At 46.3% G+C, this 24,241-nt stretch overlaps 1 protein-coding gene across 2 annotated transcripts in view; it reads left to right on the top strand.

The window, feature by feature from the left end:
• Nucleotides 1-24,178, top strand: part of LOC129836506 (1-phosphatidylinositol 4,5-bisphosphate phosphodiesterase epsilon-1-like) — a 37,553-nt gene extending 13,375 nt beyond the window's left edge. For both annotated transcript variants that reach the window (XM_055902789.1, XM_055902790.1), the window contains exons 3-32: nt 380-677; nt 1,064-1,383; nt 1,607-1,752; nt 1,988-2,243; nt 3,524-3,744; nt 4,072-4,756; nt 4,962-5,120; nt 5,372-5,607; nt 5,750-5,872; nt 8,648-8,784; nt 9,432-9,670; nt 9,761-9,822; nt 9,935-10,100; nt 11,353-11,460; nt 11,645-11,761; nt 12,017-12,175; nt 12,336-12,459; nt 15,252-15,376; nt 15,537-15,642; nt 15,792-15,932; nt 16,223-16,522; nt 16,967-17,130; nt 17,324-17,585; nt 19,111-19,229; nt 20,365-20,493; nt 20,658-20,903; nt 21,251-21,409; nt 21,552-21,776; nt 22,145-22,340; nt 23,083-24,178. In XM_055902789.1, coding sequence (XP_055758764.1) covers nt 380-677; nt 1,064-1,383; nt 1,607-1,752; nt 1,988-2,243; nt 3,524-3,744; nt 4,072-4,756; nt 4,962-5,120; nt 5,372-5,607; nt 5,750-5,872; nt 8,648-8,784; nt 9,432-9,670; nt 9,761-9,822; nt 9,935-10,100; nt 11,353-11,460; nt 11,645-11,761; nt 12,017-12,175; nt 12,336-12,459; nt 15,252-15,376; nt 15,537-15,642; nt 15,792-15,932; nt 16,223-16,522; nt 16,967-17,130; nt 17,324-17,585; nt 19,111-19,229; nt 20,365-20,493; nt 20,658-20,903; nt 21,251-21,409; nt 21,552-21,776; nt 22,145-22,339 — 5,727 coding nt within the window. In that variant the 3' untranslated portion in view covers nt 22,340; nt 23,083-24,178. The remainder of the gene's footprint in view (nt 1-379; nt 678-1,063; nt 1,384-1,606; nt 1,753-1,987; nt 2,244-3,523; nt 3,745-4,071; nt 4,757-4,961; nt 5,121-5,371; nt 5,608-5,749; nt 5,873-8,647; nt 8,785-9,431; nt 9,671-9,760; nt 9,823-9,934; nt 10,101-11,352; nt 11,461-11,644; nt 11,762-12,016; nt 12,176-12,335; nt 12,460-15,251; nt 15,377-15,536; nt 15,643-15,791; nt 15,933-16,222; nt 16,523-16,966; nt 17,131-17,323; nt 17,586-19,110; nt 19,230-20,364; nt 20,494-20,657; nt 20,904-21,250; nt 21,410-21,551; nt 21,777-22,144; nt 22,341-23,082) is intronic.
• The last annotated feature ends 63 nt before the right edge of the window (nt 24,179-24,241 follow it).

Below are 24,241 nucleotides of genomic sequence, written 5' to 3' on the forward strand. Positions count from 1 at the left end.
CACCTTTTATGAGAAAGGCTACTGTATGTCTTGTACGTTTGTAATTCTCAAGGAGGCTGGAGGCACCTTAGTTGGGGAGGATGGGTTCATAGTAATGATTGGAACGGAATTAATGGAATGGTATCAAACACAAGGTTTCCATCTTTGATACCACTGTATTCACTCCATTTCAGACATTATTATGAGCCGTCCTCCCCTCACCAGCCTCCTGTGGTGTGATTAGGTGATGAGATGCCTGGGTCGTGTTCAGTAGGGAGAAAAGGTTTTATAACTTTGTGACTTCCACCTGAACTTATCCAATGAGAACACAGATAATTGTTTTGGTTTGCTACAGTGTGCCTTCCTGAACGCGACCCTGTATCTTTCTATGTCTTCCCAGGCATGCCATGCCCTGAGTTCTGAAGTAAGGGTGGCCAGTTCAGGAGCTCTACTCCTGTCTTCCAGGAAGCTGCTGTCGTCTGCCGAGAGGAGGGATCTATGTCGCAGGAGGGCCACATTGCCATGGCCGGAAGGAGGAGGGGCGTGTAGCTACCGAGCAACCCTACAGAGGACTGACATTTCTGCCTACATCTCAGGGACCCTCCTGGAAGTGGTTCTGTCCATGGGCAACACGGGCGTCAATGACTTCTCTCCTCCCTGTATCACCACAAGTCCCTTAGGCTGGGCTGTCCTGAAAGGTCCCATAACCAATATGAATCTTGTGAAATTCAAGTTGATGAAGTATTGAATGAAGTAAACTGACATAATAAATCATATGACATGTATATTAATCAAATGTGGTTAAAATACTACCTGTCTTATCAGAGAGTAGGATACAGCTGTTACTATAGAGATCCTATTAAATTACTATTAGTATTCTAATTCCTAATTCTATGGCTATAACCATATTGCTTACCGTTATCTGATCGATTCAGTTCTACATGAAGTGTCTACCAGTAGAGTCAATATAGGAGTCCAGAAACAATCCACAGTATTTTACTCCTTTCTTAACTCCCTCTTGACTCACCCTCCCATCCCTCCTCCTTCACCCCTCGCCCTCCCTCTCCCTATTCCTCCCTCCCAGAGCGTCAGCTGCACTCCCCCATGGTGGGATCCAGCGTGGTGCCGGCGGCTCCACTGACGGAGGTCAACAAGGAGCTGTCTGACCTCCAACCCCTGGTCAGTTTCCCGGAGGAGATGGCCTACATCCTCATGGATCAGGAGCTGCAGCTCTACAGCCGGATCCTACCCCTGGACTACATCTGCTTCCTCACCCATGACCTGGGGGGCCCTGGTCAGCCACATCCTCAGGGGCAGACACACCAACCTGGACAACCCCATCTTATGGCTGGCTGCAGTCGGCCCCACAACGCAGTAGAGGACCTGGTCACAAGATTCAACGAGGTGAGAGAGACCTAACTAACCTGCAATGTGTCTCAGCATGGGGAATACATGTTGAACCTATATGTTGAGTAACTGTGCCTGGGACCTGAAGAATAGTGTTGGTTCACAGAGCTAATAACTTGGCTTGAGCTCAGTGGGCTAACACAGTCCTGTTGCACAAAGGTGACTCTGGAGTCAAACCCAGTTAGTCACACTTACAGTTACTGTATTTTCCTGTTTCCAGGTGAGCTCCTGGGTGACCTGGATGATTCTGACAGCAGGTTCTATGGAGGAGAAGAGAGAGGTGTTCTCATGTCTGGTCCACGTGGCCAGGTGCTGTTGGAACATGGGAAACTACAACACTGTCATGGAGTTCCTGGCTGGACTCAGGTAGAAGCAGGGCTAGAACCAATTCTTCAAGGGAACATTTGATTATTTGATTTTATATTTTTGCAAATATGTTTCGGATCCATCTGCCCCACTATCATTTCCTGTTTAGTAAATAAACATCACACCATTTTTCTTTCACCCTCATTCTGTCTTCATCTCCAACTTCGCCTCCTAAACTGTCCACTTTTGGCCCTTCCATTCTCACTCAGCAGCATCCCTCCATCTTACCCTTCAGGTCTCGCAAGGTGCTAAAGATGTGGCAGTTCATGGAGCAGTCGAACATCGAGACCATGCGTGCCCTGAAGGATGCCATGGCGCACCACGAGACGTCTGCAGAGTACAGGAAGGTGGTCTCGCGTGCTCTCCACACCCCGGGCTGCAGGGTGGTGCCCTTCTCTGGGGTCATTCTGAAAGAGCTAGGGGAGGCCCTGGATGGAGCAGCTAGCCTGATCAACCTCAGACCACGCCTCAGCTCACAGGACTCTGTGGAGGTGAGGAATTGTTCATTTTTTGTCTGGACACATATCTGTGTGACAATGACCATAGGAGTTGGCAAGACCATACAAACAGATCTAGGATCAGGCTAGAGGAATCTTGGCCTTATACTTAGAAATTAGGGCCACATTTACTAAGTGTTGACTTCACTGAATCTGTTTCCTACAGTTGTTTCCTTTTTTGATATTCCTTTACACAACATTTAAATGTGTTCTATCCAAGTATCAAGTGCATTTGACCTTTTTGTGACCATCCATTCAGGTCAGAAGTGAATCTCCACACAACACTACTCATTATAAATATACTTTAGTAACTTTTCTCATCTTAAACACCACCATGCCTTCTTTCCATAGTTTCATTGCTGTGTATTCATGGATCCCAAAAAATGTACAAAGAAAAAAACATACAAAATAATGTATTTCCTTCAATTTCCTTCAATTCGCAAGAGGCTGAATGTATCTCACTGGAGAAAGCATCCGAGCGAGCAAAACAGAGCCCCCCTGTCTCTGTATGTGTAGCCCATCAATCTGATGCTGTCTGGTCTAAATGACTATAACAGTGTTGCCACCCGTAGCATTGAATGCAAGGGAAGCAAGCATTTGGCCTCCCTTGATCATTTAAAAAATAAAAATAATAGCCAATCAGCATTGAACTGAGTCAGCTCAACTGTGAATGGTCCTGGTGCAAATAAAGTGTCAAGGGAAGCCAGTTTGGATTTGGCTTCACACCAATCACATCACATTAAAAGCCAAACGTTATTGACAGAAACAATTGAAATTGTTGTGTTGTTGTCCTCCGGTGGCTAGCCAGCGATTTCCTAAATTAGTCATGGATGGAGATAGGGATTTGGACTTGTGGTTTTACTTAATTCTTCGCAATGGCCAATGACTATGAAGGCGATTCTGATCGAACCATAAATTCATACATTGTGCCCTTGGCCTGAGAGGATGAAATTTCAACACATAGCTCGACAGAGGTTAGTGGCACCTTAATTGGGGAGAACGGGCACCTGGTAATGGCTGGAGCGGTATCAGTGGAATGGTATCAAATACATAATCTGCTCAGATCACCGATGCAGATGTTGCTCTCCGGTTTTGTGATGAAACAAAGGTGTGGTTGGATTTATTCTGCCACTGTGTCTTCTTCACGGTGTCAAGACATATGAACTAACAGGTTATAGAGTAAACAACGCAATTATCACTAACACATCAGTTGTAATATGGATTTTTTTTCTGGCTTGGCTTGGTGATTTTACCAACGCACCGCTACTGCATAGTTTGTCTCTGACTACAACGGACAGGACAACTTCCTGCAACGGGCGGGGCCAGATGGGCTCAACCAACCAGAGAAGGAAGCAACCATCAACAACATCCTGCAGACCATCCGTAGCTGCAACCGCAGTATGGAGTCTGAGGATTGGGAGGAGTCTGGAGGGTCTGGTGACGGGAGCATCACTGGCTCACGTAAAAACTCCTTCAAGGATGGCAACCACAACCAGTAAGTGTCCACAGTAGACTCACCTAATTTTAGTCTACTTTTTAGTGGTTTGTGCTGGATTTTGGCTCTGATTGTGCTAGAAAGTGTCAATAAAATCTGAAAACACTGATACCACAACACCTGCTATCTGATACAAGCTAGGTGAAGTTGGCTCCCCGTTTCAATATTACACCGTATTTTTCTTAATATAATTGTCAATGCATTATCATTTATTTTGCTTCTTTAGAAATATTTGTGTTGTTGTCTTATTGTAGATAAAAATATCTGCATCCTTTTAAAGCTTCTTTTGGTCATTTTCCTCTCCTGAAAACACTCTTCTCTGGTCAGGTTTACCGTGGGCAATCTCTCCGAGTCTGCGGGTGACCTATCTGACCTAATACAGGGCAAAGACCCAGACTTCCAGGGTATGGGTGAGAGGACTCAGAAGGCCTTTTCCCATGGTACAGAGCTCATGCCCTGGTACGTCCTCTCCCTCCACCCCCACGTACACCACTTCCTCCAGCAGGGCGCTACTGTGATCCACTATGACCAGGACTCCCACCTCACCGCCCGCTGCCTGCTCCGACTCCAACCCGACAATTGTATACTCACCTGGGCCAAGCTCCACAGTGAGGGCCTCCCTGGTTCTAGCCCTGGCGCTGACTTCTCAAAGCTCCGGAGCCCCACTGGGTCAGGGTACTGTGGGAAGCTCATACTGAACAGCCTGGCGGATGGATTCCTGGATCTCTCCGTGGCTAAAGCTGTCTTCATGGGCCATCCTGGGGCTGACATTCAGGCGGTATGCATGCAGAACAAGCTCTCATTTGGACTGAGCCTGGAGGAGTGTGGGGTGACTCTGCTCTATGGGCTCCATACAACAGACAACAGGTTATTACACTTTGTGGCCCCGAGAAACACAGCTAGGATGGTGTACGCTGGGCTGCAGTCCCTGTTAGCTGTTCACAGGAGGATGAGGAGGTTCCCTGACCAAAGGTTGCAGTGGCTCCGGAGGAAGTACGTTAACCTCTATCAGGTGAGGGACTGCATTGCAATGATGGAGTCAAGTTACTAAACCTCGGGTCCGAGTCAAGTGTTCCAGTCCCTACTGGTAGAGTGTGAATGGTGTCACCAGTCATGAAAATTGAGTCTGAGCTCTGGACACGAGCACCACAACTCTGAGGGAGGAGATGTGAGTGATTTACCATTTTGTACCAAGAAAATGTTCCTCTCTCTTCCAGGAGGATGGCAGGTACGAGGGTCCAACTCTAGCCCAGGCCATCGAGCTGTTTGGGGGCAGGAGATGGAGTGTGGGTGTTGGTAGCATGGAGAAGTCTGGAGCTGTGACCAATAACAAGACGGTTAACTCCAATAAAAATAAAAAGAAGGTTGGGACCAGGGTAAGGAGCCATATTTGCAGTAGAGATTGATTCAACTCCTGCACAAATGCCTGGAGCTGGGTTGGAGGAACATGTTGAGTCAGTTTCAATAAAATAGCTACATTTGGTTGTGTGTGTGTGTGTGTGTGTGTGTGTGTGTGTGTGTGTGTGTGTGTGTGTGTGTGTGTGTGTGTGTGTGTGTGTGTGTGTGTGTGTGTGTGTGTGTGTGTGTGTGTGTGTGTGTGTGTGTGTGTGTGTGTGTGTGGTGACAGGGGAACAGTGGGGATGCCACAGACGATGAGATGGTGTCACAGAAGGTGACGAGTGGTTGGGATATCCTAGGGCGGAATGCACCGGACCCGACAGACAACATGGACCAAGACCAGGAAGACAGCAGCTCCTATGGTTTCCCTGGGCCTCTCTCCTCCTCTACCAGTAGATCCATGGCCATTAGCACATCTTCCTCCTCCATCTCTTCCTCAGCCTCCAATCACAAAGCTCAAACAGGGTAAGATGCTACAAACTGTGGTATATTCTTCTGTGTGTGTTTGCGTGCATATGCTTCATGTTTAATTTGTTGTGCTGATGTTTGTGCTGGAATTCAGTACACATAACATCTCTTGTGTATTTTCTTTGGCTACTCGCTTTAGGAATAGGTCAAGTCAGACACTATATAGCCAGGGTAAGGGCCAATCAAAGAGCTTCCAGAACCTCATGGTATCAGATGGCACCATGAGCTTTACTGAGTTTGTTGAGCTCTTCAAGTCCTTCAGGTAATCTCCTCTAACTCAACATTTATCTATCTACAGGGCTTTCTGAAAGTATTCAGACCCCTTGACTTTTTCCACATTTTGTTGCGTTACAGTCTTATTCTAAAATGTATACAATTGTCCGCCCCACTCATCAATCTACACACAATACCCCATAATGACAAATCAAAAACAGGTTTTTAGAAATGTTTGCACATTGTCACGTTTGTCGTATTGAGGAGACCAAGGCGCAGCGTGATATGAATACATTCTTCTTTTTAATGAAGGAATAACACTGAACAAACTAACAAAACGACCGTGACGCTATATAAACCGAGTGCTGACAGGCAACTACACATAGACAAGAACCCACAAAACCAAAATGGAAATGGCAACCTAAATAGGATCCCCAATCAGAGACAACGATAAACAGCTGTGTCTGATTGGGAACCAATTCAGGCCACCATAGACCTACAATATGCCTAGACTAACAAACACCCCTAGACAGGACAAACAAGCATACCCACCCTCGTCACACCCTGATCTGACCAAAATAATACAGAAAACATAGATAACTAAGGTCAGGGTGTGACACACATTTTTTTTTATTTCACCTTTATTTAACTAGGTAGGCCAGTTGAGAACAAGCAACCTGGCCAAGATAAAGCAAAGCGGTGCGACAAAAACAACACAGAGTTACACATGGGATAAACAATCATACAATCAATAACACAATAGAAAAATCTGTATACAATGTGTGCAAATGAAGTAAGGAGATAAGGCAATGAATAGGCCAATAGTGGTGAAGTAATTACAATTTAGCAATTTACACTGGGGTGATATGTGTGCAGATGATGATGTGCAGGTAGAAATACTGGTGTGCAAAAGAGCAGAAAAACAAAAACAAATATGGGGATGAGGTAGGTAGATGGTTGTATAGGCTATTTACAGATGGACAGTGTACAGCTGCAGCGATCGGTAAGCTGCTCTGACAGCTAAAGCTTAAAGTTAGTGAGGGAGATATAAGTCTCCAACTTCAGTGATTTTTGCAATTCGTTCCAGTCATTGGCAACAGAGAACTAGAAGGAAAGGCGGCCACAGGAGGTGTTGGCTTTGGGGATGACCAGTGAAATGTACCTGCTGGAGCGCGTGCTACAGGTGGGTGTTGCTATGGTGACCAGTGAGCTGAGATAAGGCGGAAAAAATAAAAAAAATAATAATGATATCACATTTACATAAGTATTCAGACCCTTTATACTGTACTTGGTTGAAGTACCTTTGGCAGCGATTACAGCCTCAAGTCTTCTTGGTTATGACGCTACAAGCTTGGCACACCTGTATTTGGGGAGTTTCTCCCATTCTTCTCTGCAGATCTTCTCAAGCTCTGTCAGGTTCGATGGGGAGCGTTGCTGCACAGCTATTTTCAAGTCTCTCCAGAGATGTTCGATCAGGTTCAATTCCGGGTTCTGGCTGGGCCACTCAAGGACATGCAGAGACTTGTCCCGAAGCCACCCGTGCGTTGTCTTGGCTGTGTGCTTAGGGTCGTTGTTCTGTTGGAAGGTGAACCTTCGCCCAAGTCTGAAGTACTGAGAGCTCTGGAGCAGGTTTTCATCAAGGATCTCTCTCTACTTTTCTCCGTTCATCTTTGCCTCAATCCTGATTAGTCTCCCAGTCCCTGCAGCTGAAAAATATGCCCAAAGCATGATGCTGACACCACCATGCTTCACCGTAGAGATGGTGCCAGGTTTCCTCCAGACCAAAGAGTTCAATCTTGGTTTCATCAGACCAAAGAATCTTGTTTCTTATGGTATGAGAGTCCTTTAGGTGTCTTTTGGCAAATTCCAAGCGGGCTGTCATGTCCTTTTACTGAGGAGTGGCTTCCGTCTGGCCACTGTACCATAAAGGCCTGATTGGTAGTGTGCTGCAGAGATGGTTGTTCTTCTGGAAGGTTCTCCCATCTCCACAGAGGAACTCTGGAGCTCTGTCAGAGTCACCATCAGGTTCTTGGTCACCTCCCCGACAAAGGCCCTTTCCCCCCGATTGCTGTTTGGCCGGGTGGCCAGCTCTAGGAAGAGTCTTAGTGGTTCCAAACTTCTTGCATTTAAGAATGATGGAGACCACTGCGTTCTTGGGGACCTTCAATGCTGCGGGCTGCATCGCTTGTTTTCTTCTCTGACATGCACTGTCAACTGTGGGACCTTACATAGACAGGTGTGTGCGCCTTTCCAAATCATGTCCAATCAACTGAATTTACCACAGGTGGACTACAATCAAGTTGTAGAAACATCCCAAGGATGATCAATGGAAACAGGATGCACCTGAGCTCAATTTCGAGTCTCATAACAAAGGGTTCGAATAAATAAGGTATTTATGTTTATATTTTTTTTTAATTAGCAACATTTTATGAACCTGTTTTTACTTTATTATTACGGGGTATTGTGTGGAGATTGATGAGGAATTATTTGTGTTTAATCCATTTTAGAATAAGGCTGTAACGTAACAAAATTTGGAAAAAGGGAAGGGGTCTGAATATTTTCAGAATGCACTGTATATAGTATTATTGTGTAATACATTATTAGCTGTTACAGCAGTGAGATTCCTTATTATTTTCCCAGTGTTTTTCCAAGTGTTTTCCCAGTGTACAAAATTGCCACTATTTAATCAATGGCAGATTGTGTATTTCCAGATGGGGCTATCAGTAGTGTGTTTGATTTGCACCAGCTTGTCCTAGGAAGTTGACATTATCTACAATTGGGTGAATTGGGGCCTCCAACTTTTTGTTCCCATGTTGGTGTGTAGTATCCGGAGTCGTAAGGACCTGAAGAATGTGTTTGATGCCCATGCTGTGTCCTGTGGTCAGTATGCCTCTGAGCCTGCTCCTCTCTACACTCACCTCCACATCGACGACAGAGTCACAGGAATACAGCCAGATCTGGGTGAGTTTCCTGGGTGAGTTTCCTGGGTGAGTTTCCTGGGTAAGTCTCCTGGGTGAGTTTCCTATGTGAGTTACCAGGGTACGTTACCAGGGTGAGTTTCCTGGGTGAGTTACCTGCCCAGTTGGGGTCAATTCCATTTAGATTCTTTAGGAGCAATGAAGCCTGGTCCCAGATCTGTATGTGCTGTATGGCCATGTTTGGCATGTCAAGGACCGCTGGAGTTGATGAGAGAAGCACAAACAGATCTGGTACAAATCTAGGAATAACAGTCTTCAAACTACAAATTTAAAGGGATCTCTGAGCCCTAGGCTAAGACGGCCTGTGCAGTGTGAAAAGCCCTTAAAGGGGCAGTGGAGTTAAAAACATGATATTCTTATTGTTTTATTTATTTCCACACTGAGGTCGAAATAACACTCTGAAACTGACTTGAATGCCTTGAATTTCAGCATGTTGAGATGTAATGGAGTTTTTGGCCCAGATCATGACATCGCAATTTGATCTGATTATTATAGACCAATGACCATTCATCTGGGTAAGGGGGTGAGCTCTAGACCATCCTATCAACCAATCAGGGCTGTGTATGTAAATAACCTCAGCTACTCATATTTCTCATATTTGTCTTTATTTGTGTTTCCCCACCCTCCTAGACCTTCTGACACGTAATGGCCTGGACCTTGGTCTTTCCATCCAGATCATGAAACACATGTCAGACAATCAGAAGCATATTTCAGACGCCATAGCTTCTGCCAGCATCGTGACCAATGGTACTGGCGTGGAAAGTGCCTCGCTGGGAGCTCTGGGCATGACCATCATGCACCTCAACGACTTCCTGGTCAACTGTCAGGGAGAGAACCACTCGCATGATGAAGTCCTAAGAATCATCCAGGTGTGTGACGATGAAGTGTGTCTGTGTGTGTGCGTGCGTTTGTCCTTTGGCAAACAATCTTCCACTGAATTCATGTGTTGTGTGTTCTAGACATTTGAACCGTCTACCACTTTGCATCAGATTGGCTGGATGTCCTTTGAGGGATTTGCCCGGTCAGTATTTTTTGTATTTATTTGTGATCCCTGCGGGAATTGAATCCATGACCCTGCTGTTACCAACTGAGCCAAAAAGGAATGACCCAGGTTGGTTTTCCCCTGCTATAAGGTATCTGATGGACAAGGACAACTCTGCTTCCAAACTGGAAGAGTCTCCGCTGAATGTTGAAGAGCTCCATTACCCTCTGTCTTACTACTACATCGCTACATCACACAACACCTACCTGACCTCCCACCAACTCAAGGGAGAGTCGTCTGTGGAGCTGTACAGCCAGGTGACAATCAGAACACTGGTATTCACGTGACGGGGACACGTGAACACTCCATGTAATATTTACTCAAACCGATTGAGTGTACAGCAATACAGCTGTTGTGGTGATAAACTGTCATTGAAAAGCCTTTATTGTTATGAATTTGGGGGGAAGCCCTACCAGGATTTGAACCCGGGTCAAGAGATCCGGAGATCCGTCAAGAGATCCAAAACTTCTGATCCAAGCCATAGATGTGTCTAGATGTTGTGTCTTTCTGATCCAAGCCATAGAGGTGTCCAGGTATTGTGTCCAGGTGTTGTGTCTAGGTGTTGTGTCCAGGTGTTGTATCCAGGCGTTGTGTCCAGGTGTTGTGTCCAGGTGTTGTATCCAGGCGTTGTGTCCAGGTGTTATGTACAGGTGTCCAGGTGTTGTGTCCAGGTGTTATGTCCAGGTGTCCAGGTGTTGTGTCCAAGTGTCCAGGTGTTGTGTCCTGGTGTCCAGGTGTTGTGTACAGGTGTCCAGGTGCTGTGTCCAAGTGTCGTGTCCAGGTGTTGTGTCCGGGTGTTGTGTTCAGGTGTTGTGTACAGGTGTCCAGGTGTTGTGTCCAGGTGTCCAGGTGTTGTGTCCAGGTGTCCGGTGTTGTGTCCAGGTGTTGTGTCCAGGTGTCCAGGTGTTGTGTCCAGGTGGTGTGTCCAGGTGTTGTGTCCTGGTGTCCAGGTGTTGTGTCCAGGTGTTGTGTACATGTGTTGTGTACAGGTGTCCAGGTGCTGTTTCCAGGTGTTGTGTCCAGGTGTCCAGGTGTTTTGTACAGGTGTCCAGGTGTTGTGTCCAAGTGTCGTGTCCAGGTGTTGTGTCCAGGTGTTGTGTCCAGGTGTTGTGTTCAGGTGTTGTGTACAGGTGTCCAGGTGTTGTGTCCAGGTGTTTTGTGCAGGTGTCCAGGTGTTGTGTCCAGGTGTTGTGTGCAGGTGTCCAGGTGTTGTGTCCAGGTGGTGTGTCCAGGTGTCTAGGTGTTGTGTCCTGGTGTCCAGGTGTTGTGTCCAGGTGTTGTGTCCTGGTGTCCAGGTGTTGTGTGCAGGTGTCCAGGTGTTGTGTCCAGGTGGTGTGTCCAGGTGTCTAGGTGTTGTGTCCTGGTGTCCAGGTGTTGTGTCCAGGTGTTTTGTGCAGGTGTTCAGGTGTTGTGTTCAGGTGTCCAGGTGTTGTGTCCAGGTGTTTTGTGCAGGTGTCCAGATGTTGTGTCCAGGTCGCTACATTATTGTTTGGTTTGTTGTTGTCTCAGGTGCTCCTCCAGGGATGTAGGAGTGTTGAACTGGACTGTTGGGATGGAGATGATGGCATGCCAATCATCTACCATGGACACACCCTCACTACCCGCATACCCTTCAAGGTGAGTAGAGTTGAAGTCAGTTGAAATGAAGTGAGTTGAATTTAGTTTACCTAAGCTGAGATGAGTTGAGTTGGTTTGGGTTGAATTGAGTTGGGTTGAGATGAGCTGAGTTGAATTGAGTTTAGTTGGGTTGAATTTAGTTGAATTTAATTTATTGAGTTGAGTTAATCTCCCGTTCCTGCAGGATGTGGTGGAGGCAGTGAACCGCTCTGCCTTCGTGACCTCTGACCTACCTGTGATGCTGTCCATAGAGAATCACTGCTCCCTGCCGCAGCAATGCAAGATGGCCGACATATTCAAGGTTAGTAGGCCTACTTACTGTCCTGTCTAGTTCAATGTTGAGATGTGAAATGGGCTCTTTCTGATGCTTGTTGGTGTTTAACAAAGGAAGTAGAGACGGGGTGAGGTTAAGGGTTCAGGGTAGTCATAGAGTTAGTGAACCACCACCCGGGAACATATACCTTACATTGCTATTAACAGGTCAATCACAATGGATCCTTCTTCCCCTCAGAACAGATTAGAACTCTGATGGTGTGTTTGTGTTGTCCTTCAACAGACGGTGTTTGGGGATAAGCTGGTGACAAAGTTCCTGTTCGAAAGTGATTTCTCGGACGACCCACAGCTGCCATCACCATGGCAACTGAGGGGGAAAATCCTCCTCAAGAACAAGAAGCTAAAAGCTCACCAGATGCCTGTGGACATCCTCAAACAGAAGGCAAGGCCACTGATAAGGAACACACTGACCAAACGTTTTTTTAACAGTTGTTGATCCAGTCCGGTATCTATATAATGTGCTATATGTACCTAAAATGATGGCACACTGATACATAATTAGAAGGAACTAAGATTGTCCTAAATGACTCTTCCTGATACAGGCTCACCAGTTGGCCCAGATGCATTCTCAGGCCAGTAGTGTGATGCCTCCTCCCTTCCCAACCATTGAGGATCAGGAGGAAGATGAGGATGAATACGACTATGAGTATGAATCACTATCTGATGGTATGGTCACAACACCAAGAGCATCCCAGTGTATGCCAGTTTATAGTTGAGACGTTTCTGTGGTAACAGCCTCAAACAGCAATAATGTTGATTATCCCAATTCTTCTACTTATTGTAATGAATCTCCTCTTCGTCTGAGGAGGAGTAGGAAATATCGGACCAATGTGCAGCGTGGTAAGTGTCCATAATTCGATTTTTAATAAATCAACAGAACACAGAACAAAATAACAAAAGCACAAACAAACAACCGAAACAGTTCTGTATGGTGAAACACAGACACAGAAAATAACTACCCACAACCCATAGTGGGAAAACAGGCTACCTAAGTATGATTCTCAATCAGAGACAACGATCGACACCTGCCTCTGATTGAGAACCATACTAGGCCAAATACATAGAAATATAACACACAGAACAAAACATAGACTAACACCATAGAATGCCCACCCCAACTCACGCCCTGACCAAACTAAAATAAAGACATAAAAAAGGAACTAAGGTCAGAACGTGACAGTACCCCCCCCCCCCCAAAGGTGCGGACTCCGGCCGCAAAACCTGAACCTATAGGGGAGGGTCTGGGTGGGCATTTCACAGCGGTGGCGGCTCTGGTGCAGGACGTGGACCCCACTCCACCATAGTCTTGGCCCACTTATGTGGCGCCTTTAGAGCGGCGACCCTCGCCACCGACCCCAGATTGGGGACCCTAGCAGCGGGCCCAGAATAGACGGGAGACTCTCGCAGCGCCGGAGTGAAGGCCGGCTCTGTCAGCGCTGGAGTGAAGGGCGGCTCTGTCAGCGCCGGAGTGACGGGCGGCTCTGGCAGCTCCTGACTGTGGCTCTGGCAGCTCCTGACTGACGGGCGGCTCTGGCAGCTCCTGACTGATGGGCGGCTCTGGCAGCTCCTGACAGGACAGACGTGCGGCTCTGGCAGCTCCTGACAGGACAGACGGGCGGCTCTGGCAGCTCCTGTCAGGACAGACGGGCGGCTCTGGCAGCTCCTGTCAGGACAGACGGGCGGCTCTGGCAGCTCAGGACAGACGGGCGGCTCTGGCAGCTCAGGACAGACGGGTGGCTCTGGCAGCTCAGGACAGATGGGCGGCTCTGACAGCTCAGGACAGACGGGAGAACCTGGAGGAAGGAGACGGAGAGACAGCCTGGTGCGTGGGGCTGCCACAGGACCCACCAGGCTGGGGAGACCTACAGGAGGCCTGGTGCTTGGAGGAGGCACCGGAAGGACCGGGCTGTGGGGGAGCACTGGAGCTCTGGTGCGCAGCCTTGGCACCACTCCTCCAGGCTGGATGACCACTTTAGCCCGGACCCTCCAGAGTGCAGGCACAGGTTGAACCGGGCTGTGGGTGAGCACTGGAGATCTGGTGCATACCACTCGCACCTCTCCCTTAGGCTCAATGCACACATTCGCCCGGCACGAGCGGCGCGCAGGCATAGGACGCACTGCCCCCTCCCAGCGCCCCGGAGACACAGCACGCAGAGCCGGCGCAGGATACCCTGGGCCGAAATGGCGTACCGGAGACCAGACACGCTGAGCCGGCACAACACGCCCTGGCTGGATGCCCACACTCGCATGGCACTTGCGGGGGGCTGGCCTATAGCCCACCGGGCTATGAGCGCATACTGGCGACACCGTGCGCTTCACCGCATAACACGGTGCCTGACCAGTACTGCGCTTCTTCCGGTAAGCACGGAGATTTGGCTCAGGTCTATCGCCTGACTCCGCCAATCTCCCCGTGTGCCCGTGTGCCTCTCGTGCCTGTTGCACTGCCTTACCTCATACCGCCGCCGCTCAGCTTTCGCTGCCTCCAGTTCTTCCTTGGGGTGGCGATATTCCCCAGCCTGTGCCCACGGTCCCTTACCGTCTAGTTTCTCCTCCCAAGTCCATGGATCCAGAACCCTCTGCTCCTGGTTACCACTCTGCTTGGTCCTTGGTTGGTGGGTAGTTCTGTAACGGATCTCCTCTTCGTCTGAGGAGGAGTAGGAAATATCGGATCAATGTGCAGCGTGGTAATTGTCCATAATTAGATTTTTAATAAATCAACAGAACACAGAACAAAATAACAAAAGCACAAACAAACAACCGAAACAGTTCTGTATGGTGAAACACAGACACAGAAAATAACTACCCACAACCCATAGTGGGAAAACAGGCTACCTAAGTATGATTCTCAATCAGAGACAACGATCGACACCTGCCTCTGATTGAGAACCATACTAGGCCAAACACATAGAAATATAACACACAGAACAAAACATAGACTAACAACATAGAATGCCCAACCCAACTCACTCCTTGACCAAACTAAAATAAAGACATAAAAAAGGAACTAAGGTCAGAACGTGACACTTATCCTGGGACCCCCTACTCACTTCCTCTGTAGCTGACGCCCTGGCTTTATCTACTGCTTCTTCTCTCCCAGAAGGTAATAAAAATAATGAAATTAATCACTTAAGATTTGCCAATTCCACAGCATGCTTGTCCTTTTGCTGAATAGATTTGTGCTCTGTTTGTGCAGTGCTCTAGTACACTGGCTGTGTGACTGTGTGTTGTGACTTTTCGAAAGCTTCTTATACTAAATTAGTACCCACTGATACTCAATTTGATTACCAAGTGGGTCAAAAACAACAAGAGATTGCTTGAAAGCCAATAGTTTTTGGCCACATGTTTTAATGTTACTTAGATCACTGAAAACCTCAAATTAGATTACACTGCATGAATGTGTGTTTTTGTTTATACTGCAATAATAATGTCTTTGGCTGGGAATGTCTACATTGATACAGATAATATCCTGGAGGATAGGCCTGAGGGAAAGTCTCTTTCAGGGGAGAAGTTACAGACCAAACACAGTAACGAAGTCCCCAAGAAGATGAAGAAATGTGAGAGAGCTACTCACAACAAAGGAGAAGTGAGTTTGTCCTCCATTCAGGATCCAGCAGACATAGGAATACAAAAGTATTTATCTTGTTGGAATTTTTCTTAATTAACCAGTTTCTCACGTTATTTTTGATTAATAACATCATGAGATTTTTACACACTCTCTCACTCGCACACATATATTTGGCAAGGAGCTGGAGGAAGAGTTCAAGCTGCCTCGAAGCAAGAAGGAAGGACGCCAGATAGCCCAGGGGCTCTCAGATCTGGTGATCTACTGCCAAGCTGTCAAATTCCCAGGTCTTTCCTTACATTACATCATCTTCTATAAACAAACTATACAATGCCTTGTAAATAGCCTTGTGTTCCAGTCTCACATTCACGAGAGGTTAACGTAATATTCCTGACTTGTGAGATCTTGTGAAGGTATGAGTCTGTGTGTGTCCCAGGTCTGTCCACTTCCAGGGAAAGAAAAGAGAGACAGGAAATTCTTTCTCCTAAAGGAAAGGGAAGGAGGTACATCTTTGGGAAAGATCCAGAGAAAGGTGTCCCAGGGGACCCATCGACAGTGATGCGCACCCCAGGGAGAGGTAGACTACTCTTCTCTGCCCCATGCCTAGCTATCAAAAAATAGTTTTAACTCAATGGTTAAGGGTCTGCTACCTCTTCCTAGACAGGCTGGACATCTTTTGGATATATTTGAAAGTTAAACCCTTTGCGTTCAGTATGTCTCACACACACACACACACACACACACACACACACACACACACACACACACACACACACACACACACACACACACACACACAGACACACACACACACACACACACACACACACACACCCCTCTCATAACCCTTTCCCCCTAAATCTGAAGGAGCAGCATCAGAGGGCCCCTGTTCCAACTGGGAAGAACCACCCACCTCCCCTCTGTACACCTGTAATGCCTCCCTCAGCTCCCTCATCCACACCCCAAAGTGCTACCACGTCTCCTCAGTCAATGAGAACGCCGCCAAACGCCTGTGTCGCCGCTACGCCCAGAAGCTGATCCAACACACCAGCACCCAGCTCCTGCGGACGTACCCAGCAGCCACACGTATCGACTCCACCAACCCCAGTCCCCTACTCTTCTGGCTGCATGGAATACAGCTGGTCGCTCTCAACTACCAGACCGATGGTGAGCTAGACACTAGGAGTCGTCAACTAAGTAAAGTTTGCTTCATTATGCCAAATGTGGGAGAAAGTGGGAAATTCATTTGGCTAGCTTCATATGAGGAACTGATATTTGGCCTATTGCCAGAACAAGTTGGCCCTGTCTGCATTCAGTCAAAAGTACGAAGGGACAAGGGGTTCGGCGAATTCAATATTTCAGAAGTTGATTCAGAGAAGTCATTTGTAATTGGTGCACAACATGCTTCTTGAAAATTACATTGTCTGTCTGAAAGTCTAGTTTTTGGTGCACAAACCTATTTTTGAGTCTCTCCAATAGTTTACACATTTCTCTCTCTTTCTCTTTCTCTCTCTCTCTCTCTTTCTCTCTCTCTCTCTCTCTCTCTCTCTCTCTCTCTCTCTCTCTCTCTCTCTCTCTCTCTCTCTCTCTCTCTCTCTCTCTCTCTGACAGACCTTCCCTTGCAACTGAACGCCGCCATGTTTGAGCCTAACAGGGGTTGTGGGTACGTTCTGAAGCCCCCGGTCCTGTGGGACCACAGCTGCCCACTCTACGGACACTTCTGCCCCCTGGACAGAGACCCAAGGGGGATGAGCCCCGTCCTGTTGTCTCTCACTGTGAGTACATAGTAGAGGTAATGGATTGAATGTATACATGTGTACAACAAGTAGCTAGTGATCCTCAAAGGGAGCAGTGTAAACCGGTTTCCTTTTTCGGTCAGTTCATCTGGTGCAACACATTTTTTCTTGACGTCTTTCTCTATCGGTGTCTCTCGCCTATCCCCCCCTTCTCTCTTTCCATTCCTTCCAGATTATCTCTGGTCAGAATCTATGCCCAGGGACTACAGCAGGCAGTCCATGCATCGAGGTAGACATCCTGGGGATGCAGGCTGATGGGTGTCACTTCCGCACCAAACCCGTCCACCGTAACCCCTTGAACCCCATATGGAACCAGAGCTTCCACCTCCCCCTGCTCATGGCTGACCTGGCCTTCCTACGGTTTACCGTGGTGGAACACAACAGCTCCCAGACCACGGCTCAGAGAATCATAGCACTCAGAGCACTCAGGACAGGTAGGTACACATGCACACTCCATCTTTTCATCTGTGACTTATCTTCCACACACTGGCACACACACAAAGAGTGTGTTTTTATTAGAAGACCCAAGCCTGGTACAGCTATAATCATTTCAGATGAAAAGAGACTCATTGTCACATGAGACATTTCAAACATGAACACCCCCCTGAGTGGGGCTACATTCTTTCCTAACATTAAAGCTAGAATCCTTAGTTCCTACATACATTTTTGGACTTGTAAATAAATTATATAAACCTATTGATTCTTGAAGAATATAATATTAAGAGTAATAATATAACTTAGAAATTCCTCATGAGCTTAGTTCAACTGTCGTATCCCATCGGAACCAAAAATATAAGCTTGTTTTAACTCCAATGTTTGTAAACAATGTAAATGCAAAGACTGTATAGCCTCAAAACATGGTTAAAACTATAATGTTGATTTCATGGATGGTCTGTCCTTGCATCCATAGGTTTGTCTATGAATTTGAGAGTGGTTATATTTTCTCCAGGCCCATCCCTCAGCTTTTTACCAAAACAGAGGTGGGGTGGACGCTTTGTTATTGTTTTAATTAAGGACTATAGCTTTAACACTTCTGCTATGCCTCTGAATGAGCACCAAATGGTCACGTTTGGCTCAGTTGGTAGAGCATGGCCCCTGCAATGCTAGGGTTGCAGGTTCGATTCCCACCGGGGACCAGTACAAATGAAAATGTATGCACACACTACTGTAAGTTGTGTCTGCTAAATGAATAAAATGCTAACTGAATGGTCATACTGTATACCAAGGGAATGGCCATGTGCAAACAAATAGGATACATGCAAATGACCTGTACCTATTTGTCTTCACATGCCCATTCAAGGCTTATTACACCTGGATCTTTTTGTCCAGAATAATGTCGTACTGTGAAGGTAGGCTTCAGTCATGAGTATCGTCAGACAGTTTGATGTGCAATAAATGTAACCGACATTTTCAAAATACTGTAACCCTGTTTCAAAACTGAAAATAATTCAATCTATTTTTTATTTTTTATTCTGGGGGTAGGCATGCTGCATTTGAAGGTTCAGTGGTTGTAGAACTATGGCTGCATATCATTTTAATCCATATTTCATACAATAATACATTTGATTTTTAAAGCTACATGCTTCAGCACTCGGCGGTCCCGTTCTGTGAGCTTGTGTGGCCTACCACTTTATGGCTGAGCCGTTGTTGCTCCTAGATGTATCCACTTCACAATAACAGCACTTACAGTTGACCGGGGCAGCTCTAGCAGGGCAGAAATTTGACGAACTGGCTTGTTGGAGGTAAACACAACTTTTTTTAATTTGATTAGCTAATTGAATTCACACAAAATGGGTAAAATTCTATGCCCATATAAAGTTCAGTTTAAAAGAGACAGCATGGATAAAACAAAACTAGAAGAAAGGCAGAAGAAGTTGCAATGCTGTCAAATGAGAACATTATTTTTCCAATACTAACAGTGGCAATCATTTCAAAACTGTGTGGGGGTGTGTGTGGCAGGATACAGACACGTGCAGCTGAGGAATCAGCACAACGAGGTCCTGCCAGTCTCCAGTCTGTTCATCTACAGCCGTACATCTGAAGACAGCGGAACAGCAGGTTCACGGCCTGCATCATGGGTGAGTCTGTAGTCTATAGTGTGTAGTGAGTGTATAGTGGGTGAGTGTGTAGTCTATAGTGTGTAGTGAGTGTATAGTGGGTGAGTGTGTAGTCTATAGTGTGTAGTGAGTGTATAGTGGGTGAGTGTGTAGTCTACAGTGTGTAGTGAGTGTATAGTGGGTGAGTCTGTAGTCTGTAGTGTGCAGTGAGTGTATATTGGGTGAGTCTGTAGTCTGTAGTGTGCAGTGAGTGTATAGTGGGTGAGTGTGTAGTCTACAGTGTGTAGTGAGTGTATAGTGGGTGAGTGTGTAGTCTGTAGTGTGTAGTGAGTGTATAGTGGGTGAGTGTGTAGTCTATAGTGTGTAGTGAGTGTATAGTGGGTGAGTGTGTAGTCTACAGTGTGTAGTGAGTGTATAGTGGGTGAGTGTGTAGTCTATAGTGTGTAGTGAGTGTATAGTGGGTGAGTGTGTAGTCTACAGTGTGTAGTGAGTGTATAGTGGGTGAGTGTGTAGTCTGTAGTGTGTAGTGAGTGTATAGTGGGTGAGTGTGTAGTCTATAGTGTGTAGTGAGTGTATAGTGGGTGAGTGTGTAGTCTGTAGTGTGTAGTGAGTGTATAGTGGGTGAGTGTGTAGTCTATGGTGTGTAGTGAGTGTATAGTGGGTGAGTGTGTAGTCTATAGTGTGTAGTGAGTGTATAGTGGGTGAGTGTGTAGTCTGTAGTGTGTAGTGAGTGTATAGTGGGTGAGTGTGTAGTCTGTAGTGTGTAGTGAGTGTATAGTGGGTGAGTGTGTAGTCTATGGTGTGTAGTGAGTGTATAGTGGGTGAGTGTGTAGTCTATAGTGTGTAGTGAGTGTATAGTGGGTGAGTGTGTAGTCTGTAGTGTGTAGTGAGTGTATAGTGGGTGAGTGTGTAGTCTATAGTGTGTAGTGAGTGTATAGTGGGTGAGTGTGTAGTCTACAGTGTGTAGTGAGTGTATAGTGGGTGAGTGTGTAGTCTGTAGTGTGCAGTGAGTGTATTTTGGGTGAGTGTGTAGTGCAGGGTTTTCTCCTACTCCTGTCCTTGAGAGCCACAGGGTGTGCAGGATTTTGATTCAGCCGTGCATTAACCACTAAACTCACGCTGTCTGTGTGTCTGTGTGTCTGTGTGTGTCTCCCAGCTCTTCAGCACTGAGGAGCGTAGGGCTGCTGTGCAGTACAGGGTAACCGTCCATGGAGTCCCTGGGCCTGAGCCTTTTACAGTGGTGGGTGTGAGTGAGAGGACCACTGCCAGAGAGCTCCTACACAATGTAAGCATGTCATCTTTCAATTCACCATGTACTGTACCTCGGCATTCTACACATTTGGTGGGGGGTTAAGATCATTTGGATCTTCGAGATTCATTTCAACAGTGCAATTGCAGCAATATAATGCTTCATCTCTATCTTTCTCTCTCTCTATATCTGCCTCCCAGATCCTTCCATCCCTCTCCTCCTCTACTCTAGAATCCCTCTCTTCTTACTTCCTGATGGAAGAGAGGGTGGCATTGCCCCGTGAGAGGGGGGAGGCTCAGGGTGAGGTTCTGGGTGAGAGGGGGGAGGTTCGGAGGCCTCTCCTGCAGAGGACGATCAGGCATGAGGAGGAGATACTCAGGGTTGTCGAGAGCTGGAACCCTGACGAAGGCTACCTGGGCAGAATATGCCTCAAATCGAGAGAAACGGTCTGGTTGTATTTCAACCTACTCAAAATCACTGTTCCGTTCTCTTATGACCAAATGTATGACTTCCAATTGGTAAAGTCATTGCACAGTTTTTCAATTTTGTTGCTTCAGAGCCTAGAATTCAAATTATATTGGACATTTTTTTCTTTGATCTACTCAACTTGTTCAGCTTGTTCAACCCCAAAAACTGCTCTGGCGGCGTTGCACTGCAACTGACCCTGTTCCTTTCAATGTATGTGTGGAATGCGCCAATTATGCCATTCTTCGCAGATATGAATTAACTGTTGTTGATGTCTCTAATAAAGACTTAACCTTAACCATACCTTTAATATTCACCTTTGTTTCAGCTTGTGAATGACGAGAAGCCAGTTATAGAGGAGATGGAGGTCAGCTGTGGACTGGAGGACGAATCCTTTCTGGTGGAAGTACATGGAGTGTCTCCTGACCAATCACCAGTGACCCTCAGAGCTCCCAGACACATCACAGGCAATGACCTCATCCAACAGGTAAGCATATTGGAGTCAGTCACGGGAGTGGTTACATTTCCCTAACCCCATTACTTACTAAACAAACAAAGTTGCAGGGGCAGGCTGTTATAATTACAGATCGTGCCTTTAACCGTGTACCTGATCTCCATTTAACTTGCAGACCCTGAGGAAAGCCAGACAGTCCAGCCTTCTGCTGTCAGCGGGCAACGCCAGTGACTACATTCTGATAGAGGAGGTAGTCAAGGAGCCCCTGGGGCGCAGGTTCCCTGCCAGACCCACCCAGAGGATCCTTCTGGACCAGGAATGTGTATTCCAGGCCCAGGGGAGGTGGAGGGGACAGGGGAGGTTCATCCTCAGACTCAGAGAGCAGGCTCTGGGAAAAGAGGTGAGGATATAGGATGAGGACATTGTGTGTGTGTGTGTGTGTGTGTGTGTGTGTGTGTGTGTGTGTGTGTGTGTGTGTGTGTGTGTGTGTGTGTGTGTGTGCGTGTGCGTGTGCGTGCGTGCGTGTGCGTGCGTGTGTGATACTTCAAGTGTTGTTGATAGCCAAATGTATGAGATTTCCTGCATGGACCACATTTATTGAATTTGTCAGTAACTGTAAAAATGTTTGTTGTGTTTAAGATGGCAAGACCAACCCAATCAAAAGAACAGTTTGCAAATGTCTCCAAATCTTAACAAATCCCTCTATTTTGTAATGACCAAAATTTCTCTGGAGTAGCTAGCCATAATTGACGGCTTTAATGTTCTCAGACAGCTCAGTGTGAAGACTGTGTCAGACCTGTTCGCGAGGATCGGCGGAAAGGAATATCGTTGGCGAGCGAGTTGAAACGACTGACAGGCCGGAGCCGGGCCGTATGGATCGGGGCTCACGCCTGCTCTGAGGTGGTGCACAGCAAGGATGAGACGGCAGTGTGCTGTCTGCATCTGAGTGAGACCAGAGAGTGACGTTAGTGGTTCTCCTTCATACCTGTTCTACTACGCACACAGTGTATTCATAGTGAATTATATGATCTCTATGTCCAACTCATAGAGCTAAATAGAGGACTCTAGTGCCCAAAAGCCTGTTTTAGCATGGGCAGCGCCATTGAGGACTTTCAGAATTTTTAAGTAGTCAACTGGGTGGAACTTCCTATGGGTTAAGGAAGGATCACACAATTCCATCCAGGTCATCAGGACGGATCAGCCAATGAATTATACAAACATTCCATAACTGCAGGTGGCAGCATATTGCCAACCTTGGCTTTATACCTGTCCAGACAACACACTTCAGGTGGCAGTATGCACCCCTTTCAGTTTGTTTACCAACTCATAAAGTAGTAGAAGAAGAACATTGACTACTTCAAAATGGAGATGGCGCTGGCTATGGTCTCATAGATGCCATAATGGGACAGATGCAGTGTTGCGCCCTCTATCTAACTCTATGGTCCAACCCTCCCTTGAGTTTCTCTAACTAACTCCATGGTCCAACCAAATCCAAGCATACTCCATAACTTACAGCTAAACAACCTCACTAGCATCATCATTTGTGGCAGAGAACCAACCATTCAATTTGGAATCTGGGAACCAGACTGAAGTGTAAAAAGTAATCTTTTATGTTCTCTACTATCGATTGTCCAATTGAGAGTATTATTGTATGCTTGTAATATAATGTTTGTGTGTTTATCTCCCTTCACGCACTCTAATTAAAGATATCCAAGATGGGCTGACACTGGGAAGATGTGGAATTGGAGCCATGCAACTCCTGGGTGTCTGATGTGATTTGGACCAGGCAATAAGCCTAATCTACGTCTACCTAGAGCTGGAAATGGCACCTTATCAGCATGTGAATTTATTGAAGACTTGCATTAGTTCCCCAAGCAAATGCCTAACGAAAATGGGGAGAATCTCAATTGGATTTCCTTGCCTCCTTTTCGAGGAGGAGGCGAGGAAACCAGGAAATAAATGCACTTGTCATCAGGCAAATTACATTTACAGAGGTGGAATCACATTGTCTGTTAAAAACAGTAGGATAAATACACATGTAGCTAGAGTCCATTCCATTCTCCTTTTTTCTGTCCTTGTGGCACGCAGAAGACCCAGGTTCGAATCCAGTCGGAGATGAAAGACGAACACACTGACTGTAGGACAGACCAGCAGATGGTGATATTGTGCTTTCCGATGGATACATAAGACATCAATCTGGCAAGTTTGAAGTGGCTGGAGGAAATGTGAAGAATCTCAATTTGAGTCGAGGAGATGGAAACAGGAAATAAATGTGCTTGTCATCAGGCAAATTATGTTTAGAGGTGGAATCCCAAAATACATGTTTAAAGTGGTTTAAAAATTCTAGTTGTGGTAGACATTTTATAGATAAAAGGATAAATAAGTAGAGTATCATTTTTAAAATGTGTACATGCTTTTCCCCTCTGAGAAAATAATAGTTGTTTCAAAGGAGGTGTGGCTGATTTCAAAACACTTCCTGTAGGATACAGCCGAGCATCCTTCGCCGCAGTTGGCAGTCAAGGAGCCAAACTCCTTCGTTGACCTATTAACAAATTGACACGCTCCTACAAATGCCAACCCCTTACTGGATTCCAGGTCACAGAGAGGAATTACTTTTTCCCAATTGAGAATCTCCCATGGTCAGACTCAAATAATCAGACAGACAATTTCACCCATCATCCCTCTAAACTAATTTCTACATTAACTCCAAATGTATTTTTTTTTAATTCTCTATTTTACATTACTGCTGTACAATACTGCGATATTACTGTCATAGTAGTATATTAAACATTCCCAGTGCTATAGCTGTATCCTTTGGTCTATTTCCTCACAATGAATCTCTACAATAACAGACTTGAATTTGAC

The sequence above is a fragment of the Salvelinus fontinalis genome, chromosome 37 (genome assembly GCF_029448725.1).
Source record: "Salvelinus fontinalis isolate EN_2023a chromosome 37, ASM2944872v1, whole genome shotgun sequence".
Classification (NCBI taxonomy): domain Eukaryota; kingdom Metazoa; phylum Chordata; class Actinopteri; order Salmoniformes; family Salmonidae; genus Salvelinus; species Salvelinus fontinalis.